Below are 7219 nucleotides of genomic sequence, written 5' to 3'. Positions count from 1 at the left end.
CTGAAACACAGCAAAGTCTCTTGATGACTAGCTTGGGACCAGCTATACGGTCACTTCCAGCTCATTCTTTTGGCCAAAGCAAATGATGTGACTGAACCCCCAAAGAGCAGGGAACTAAGTCCTACTCTCATTGGAAGGACATTGGAGAGTTACGTGGCAAAGGACATGAAAATTTGAGGCCACTAACGCAGTCTGTCATAGTTTGGTTTAACGTCAGGATGTGCCTTGCAACCAGTATTGGGAGGTGGGTATTACATACATCAGAGATCCGGGCAGCAGGGAATGATTCCTCAGAAGTCCTTCTCGAAGGGGCATCAGGAGTACAAGGGCCCTGAATCCCTTCAATTAACTTTTGTGTACTGAGTGCCTTCTTTGTGCCTGACACTGTGTTAAGTTGTGGGGCTTATGGAGCTTCAGGTCTGACAGTGAAAACAGACCATGACACAGGCTTAGAAGATGGTGTGATAGTTCCAGTAGTAGAAATTGGTACTGGATATAAAAATAGCAACAGAAGAGAGAGGGAATCGGCTCTGCGTTGTGGAAGACCTAGGAAGCTTTGTTGAGGAGGAGCTAAAATTAAATCTTGAAGCCTGGACAGGTCCACATTCCCTGCAGAACAAGTTCAGGTAGAGAAGTACTATTTCTGGGAAAAAGTACAGCAACCTGTTAATGCTTAGAAATTGATTATAATTAACAACTCTTGTTTGTGCTCAGGTAATAGAAAAGTCTCTAAGAGCCCGTGAATACCTTTGTATTTACCTCCTTCTTACATTATTTATTGAGTAGTTTTCAGACGTCAGCTTGCATCAGAATCACCCGGAGGACTTGTTAGAGCACAGATCGCTGGGCCCACCCCCAGAGCTTCTCACTCAGTGGGGCTGGAACAGAGCCAGAGAATTTGCATTTCTAACAAGTTTCCAGATGATGCTGATGGTGCTGGTTCAGGGACAACACTTTGAGAAGTATTGATTTATTGAGCCTTTCCTCTGTGTCTGGCGCTCTGCAATGTGGTGAGTATATAAAAATGAAAAGAAAACATCCCTGTCCTCAAATTGCTCGTGGTAGGGCGGCAGAGACAGAGAAGTGTGTAGTGATAGTCCAGTGGAGCGGATGACGAGCTACATGAAAGCAGTTTGCTGTGAAATACACCAAATGGGCACTAGTTCACAGTGAGGCTGGAGGCTGCAGGTGTGTGTAAGACCCAGAGACCACCCTTTAATTTGCACCAAGTTTAAAAAAAATTTGAAAGTAGAGGCCTTAGGTTTTATGGAACCCTTTTACATACATAATTAAATTTGATTTTCTCCTGTTAAAAACAAGTCCTAAAGTAATAACAAAGAGAAAAATGACCTTGAGTCATGCTTTGCATGAGCTTGGTAAATGGAGTCATCTTTAATATTGCCTTTACGAAATTTTCTGATCAGAATTTTTCTAGACAAGCTTGTAGTTGTATAGGCAGGACAACACAGGCTGAATCAGTTACTTTGCAAATAAAAAAATACTCCTTTCTTTTGTTAATTTGTGCTACTCATCTTCAGCTATTTTAAAGACGTGAGTTGGAGAAAGATGTTACATTTATTGTGTGTGACTCTGTTCTCACAAAAACTGCTAGAAATGTATGTATGTCAGAATGCAGGCAAAACTAAACGACAGCAGGAGCTTTGAGAGCTGGGAAAACAGTTTGTTAGGCAGCTGGCCCTGGGACTCAGGTGCTGAGCCTGCCCTTGAACAAGATTCGTCACGGTTGTGGGCTAGTGTGACTGTAAGACAGACCCACACCTCTGCCTCAAGAGTAGCACTGAGGAGGAATGCAGTGGGCATTATGTCACCGACCCAGACAGGGCTCATGGTTGAACACGGTAAGCTGAGGGAGGGGCTTGGATCAGGCAGGGAGCAGTCAGGATACCTGAAGCAGGCAGCTGGTTGGTCAATTGACTGAACTATATGCCAGCAAGTGAAAGAGTGAAACAGAGTGTGGAGAAACAGAGCTGTACTCATGAACTTGTTTGTCTTGGCATTAAAGACATTCTGCCTTTTAATGCCTCAATCCTGGACTGTGTTGTCATCTCAACCTGAAGGGATAATACCCTTAGAGGGGTAATGGTCTGTATGGCTTCTATCTATCTCTTTATATTTTTTTAAATCAAAAGCATGTATGTAGTAGTGCCTGGGTGGCTCAGTTAGTTAAGCATCCAACTCTTGATTTTGGCCCAGGTCATGATCTCAGGGTTGTGAGATCGAGCCCCACATCAGGCTCTGCACTGGGCCTGGAGCCTGCTTGGGATTCTCTCTCCCTCTCCTTGTCCCCCTCTCTTCCACCCCTCCCCCCTACTTGTGCGCAGGCGCACTCTCTAAAAAAAAATGCCTAAAGTTATGCAGAACATTTCATTTTAAATAGTTATATTTCCTCTGACAAAGCGAACTAAAGTCAAGTAGAAATTATAAATAGAATTCTTTCACTTTAAAATCATGTAGTGCAATGTATTTTCATTGAAGTTGAATTATTAACAAAAATTATTTGTAGTCTTTTTAACGGTCCTTTTTAAGATATAATCTCATTAACAATGAAATCTTGTAACCGTTTTCTTAGCATACATCTGTGGATGGATACACTGAACCGCATATCCCGCCTACCAAATCAAGTAGCAGACAGAACATTCCTCGGTGTAGAAACTCCATTACGTCAGCAACAGACGAACAGCCTCACATTGGAAATTATCGTTTACAAAAAACAATAGGGAAGGGAAATTTTGCCAAAGTGAAATTGGCAAGACATGTTTTAACTGGTAGAGAGGTAAGTTTTCATGATGCTTTTTAATATTTACTTGGACCTCTCCAGGGTCTTGTTACAAAGCTTTCCTATGAGCTGATGCTGGGAATAAATGACATTTGAAATATGGTAAATACTGAGATATGTGTGAATGGAACATCCGTAGACAGAGCTATAAAAAGGCACAAAAAGTTGGCCTTTGAAGGTTCAGAAAAGACTCATCCCTGCCTGCAGCGTCTCATAAATCAGCCATACTACAGTTGAGCTTTCCTCAGACTTCTGTCTTCTTTATATGGTTTCTGTAAACATTTTTGACTACCTTTGTTCCCCGACCCTAGGAACAGGGCCAGGGTAAGTTCTCATTACTTACTGCTTAAGGTAAATTAGGTATAAATGTGTATAAAGTCAGCCACTACTTTTTATCTGTTCAGAGACCACATTGCACTTGTGGTTAAAAACAGATGTTTTTCTCAGGTAATAAGAGAATTGGGTTTCTAAAATCCCATGTGTTTTAAATTATGTGTATGTGGATAGCAAAATGTATGTATTTAATCTTATTACTAATATTTAATAATTTGTATAGTAAAGACTAAAAAAGTTAATATTACTTAATGTTTCCTGGATTCCGTTAGGACATTATGAAGATCTCAGTCATAATTTGTTTTTAATAAGTTTTTCTTTTGCTCTGTACATAATATTGTCACTTATGGTTCATTTTAGTCCTCTGCCCATTCTGGCTCCAGGAACTATTCAGACACAGGCTCTATTAGGCAGAGACTTAGACCTAATTCACTTGGTTAGTCTGGGGCTATAAGCGAACTTGGGTGTTTGATTTCTCTAATCATTTTATTCACATGATACCTAACCTACTGAAAGCTTATAATCCCCTCCCTTCTGATAATTACAACTTACTAAGATCATAAGTAAAAGATTAAGATACAAATGATTTTTACTTTAAAGGGGAGACTTGGAAGAAATACGAAAGGTGTAATTTTATTGACTCAGAATCCGATATGCTAAAGACATAGGTCAATGGAATACATCATAAGGCTGCCAGATTGTCACAACTTTACCATCTAGTGATCTGAAGACCAAATATAACTAAATTACATCTAGTTAGGAATGAAACAAAAGATTTTTTCTTTATAAGTTTTTAATCCATCAAAGTACATATTCTCAAATATATAGTTTAATGATTCTCTTTTTCAGGTTGCTGTGAAAATAATAGACAAAACTCAGCTAAATCCGACCAGTCTACAAAAGGTATTTAATTATTTTAATAGTAATTAATTAGAATATGAGTTTATTAATATATGATATTCTGTAAAGTCAGTTATCCTAAATTTCCTATTAGGTAAAATACTACATGTCAGCAGTATCTGAAGGAAAGACATGGTATAAAACATTATATTTAATAATATTTCAATTATATTTATCAAGTAGTTGAGAAGTTTCTACAACTCAAATTCATACAACATAGGAAAGGAATTTATGTCTTTTAATTCAGTAGAATAAAACTTTGTAACAAATATTTTGAAACACTCATGATTTGTTTTGTTTAAAAATCTATTTATAGTTAATATTGCCCATAGACGGTTTCCTTTTATTGCTTCACTTTCTTTTCTTCCTTTTCCACAGGAACTAGTCTCTCAGCTAGCTTAGAATAAAAAATATGAACATTTCTTCAAAGAGTGCAAATAAAAAACAGCAAGGGGAGGAAAAGAAAGGAGTGAGGGTGGAGATTGCCCTGCTTAAACCTAGGAAGAGCTCTTTCAGGTTGCTCATTACTTATGTGGGAAAAGTTTCTCAGATGCACATTTTAGTACATTAAGAATGACGCAAATATTTTAACCCTTATGCCATATGTGTTAAGTTTGTATATGGCGAATTAGTATACATTGTGATTTTTATTAAAATGTAGTAGGATCATGGTCACATATGGAAATGTGACAGATAACTTTGAGTTCCTAAAAGAGGTCGAATCTTAATGTAAGAACTTTTTAGTATGGTGTGTTTAACTATACTTGCGGTCATTTTAACGTTAAATTAAAACTTTGGGTCTGTGATATCAAGGCTCTCCCACTTAGCTCAGTGCCAGATAACTCAGTTTATTTTATCTACTTCTACTCAGAGATCTTTGTACTACTTACTGAGATTCCTTTTAAATTTAGCAATCAATGTAACTTTTATAGTACTGATATTTCTGATCGGGGAGAACAAAATATTTGCTTCATTTTTTTTTTTTTTCCTCTGTGAGATGGTATACCTTATGGGTGTCTTCTGGGAGAAACTTCTAGCACCAGTCTGTTAGCTAATTATGATGCAGTGGTAAGAGTTATAAAAGAGTATCCTCTCTGGGCAGATGAATTACCCAAAGATGCTCTTTCCCTGGGCTGGAGCCACAGTGGGGCAGATTTTGCCACCGTTCTGCCAGGAATCTTCTAAAAATGCACGAAGTGCTTACATGTGCCCCGTGGCCCCGTGACCCCATCCATCACCCATCTGGCTTCTCCACTCTTCCTGGATTAATCTGCGAGTTGCTCTAGTAAACCGAGTGATTTTAAGTGACATTAAGTGATTGAGGCCTGTTTTGCAAGTTGGATGCCCAGTAATATGACCCCCACTCAGTCTTTGCCAAAGGGGCCCAGAGAAAGCTATAGAACCACAGTTGCACTTGTTGAAACACGCAAACGTGAAGCTGAATGTTGCTTTATTTATCTGAATAACTAAAACATGAACTTGATGACAAGTAATTTCTGTTGTAAATTCTGCTAATCTTGCTGATGAAGTGTTGCTTTTCCAAATAGGTATATAAAGAATGATGGCAATTTTGTTTTCTTTAATCTATGAAAATAAAATCCAAGGAAAGATAGATGTTCACTAAATGTAGCTCTGTACACTGTGGGTGTGTCATTATTTTTGAAATTTTCATTTATGCTCATAGATTTCTCTCAGTTAAGAGTTTTGAAACAACAGACAAGGCTTGTAGAACATTCAACATTTGGCCAGTAGGATCTCCCAGTCTCTTTTTATATCTAAAAAAGCAATAATGGAATGAGAAGTATAATCTGTTTGTTTTCCTTAGCATTGACAGTGAAGTCCTTTAGGTAAAAAATAGCAAAACACGTTGTCCATGTGACAATTGGTGTGCTTATTAAAAGGCAGATAATGATAACACATATATTTGAAATAAGGATTCATTTTAATCTCATTTCCAAAAGCATTTGGTTAAATCTTCTTCTGGACTTGATCTGAATTTAAGCTGATTCCCATCCTTGATGTTCTCTTTTGTGTGTAACATATTTATAGGAAATAGTACTTTCCTTTGCCAACATCAGTGATAGACAAAGTAACCTAAATTTGATAGTGCAACTGTTTAAAACTTCTAAAATATAAAGCTCTCAAAAACAGTTTGGTCTTTGGAATTGTTAAGCATCTTTGGCTTCAGTGTTGTTTACGTAATATGCTCATATTATTTTGAATTAGTGGGATCCAATTTAATGAGTTTTCATCATTTAAAAATTATTTGAGTTCATTGCTGTATTTACCCCTTCCTCTTTGGACCGTGAGTCTCACCTGATATTTTAATTAGTGTTTTTTGGGGTAGGGTTTATGAACTAAACTAGCAATTCCTGGGGATCTTTTAAGCAGCCTAATAATGTTGGAAGAAAAGCAAAACAATGAAGCAATTTTGTTGATAGTTCACGTACTCGAAATGTAAGATTAATTCATTTTTTCAGAAATTCCACTAAGATTTTAAACTTGGACACATTAGTTTACACATGGATGACAAAGTCTGTGTTAGCCTTTCTGAGCTCATAGCCATGTGGGTGCAGTTTATCTATCTTCTGTGTATTGGTTATTAATTTGTATTTTCTGTTGTTTTACTATGTTGCATTATAGTCTCAACTCACAAAAACTTTCGGCTCAGTGGTTCTGAAGTGATTTGCTGAGTAGGAAAGCCTGAAATGAGAACGGAGATACGACTGCTATAACTCAGAATTATGTCCTTAAATAATAAAGAGGGCTGCAGCATTGCAATGACATAGACTGTGAATCTCTGTGCTAGGACAGTGGTTTTGTACAAGCAGGGAAAGTACAATCAATTTTCAGTTAACTGACATCTGAGAATTAGACTTATTAAGTGAATAATCCGTTTACGCCTAATGTCTGGTATGTTATCTGTTGTGTAAAATGTTGTCAGATGGTGACCTAAGCCATTTAATCTTTGGTGAATTTTCAGATAAAGCCTAGCAACCCTCCTGGTAAGCTAGTTAAGTTTTCTAGAGCATCTGCAAAATAATTTTTACCATGGTCACTGCAGGTAGAGAGGAGGACAGAACCATGGAAGCAATATTCAGAATTAAATTTCTGTTAGCAAATTATCAAGAAACCAAATTTGTAAAAGCAGTCATACAATTATTGACACATATTTTTATCAAGGAGAAA

At 37.4% G+C, this 7219-nt stretch overlaps 1 protein-coding gene across 3 annotated transcripts in view; it reads left to right on the top strand.

The window, feature by feature from the left end:
- The first annotated feature begins 2084 nt into the window (after window positions 1-2084).
- Window positions 2085-7219, top strand: part of MARK1 (microtubule affinity regulating kinase 1) — a 69019-nt gene continuing 63884 nt past the window's right edge. For all 3 annotated transcript variants that reach the window (XM_032422494.1, XM_032422493.1, XM_032422492.1), the window contains exons 1-3: window positions 2085-2103; window positions 2591-2794; window positions 3980-4033. In XM_032422494.1, coding sequence (XP_032278385.1) covers window positions 2101-2103; window positions 2591-2794; window positions 3980-4033 — 261 coding nt within the window. In that variant the 5' untranslated portion in view covers window positions 2085-2100. The remainder of the gene's footprint in view (window positions 2104-2590; window positions 2795-3979; window positions 4034-7219) is intronic.

Source organism: Phoca vitulina, unplaced genomic scaffold, assembly GCF_004348235.1.
Source record: "Phoca vitulina isolate PV1807 unplaced genomic scaffold, GSC_HSeal_1.0 scaffold26, whole genome shotgun sequence".
Taxonomy (NCBI): Eukaryota; Metazoa; Chordata; class Mammalia; order Carnivora; family Phocidae; genus Phoca; species Phoca vitulina.
Note: the sequence above shows the minus strand (reverse complement) of the source record. Positions and strands in the feature narration are given on the sequence as shown.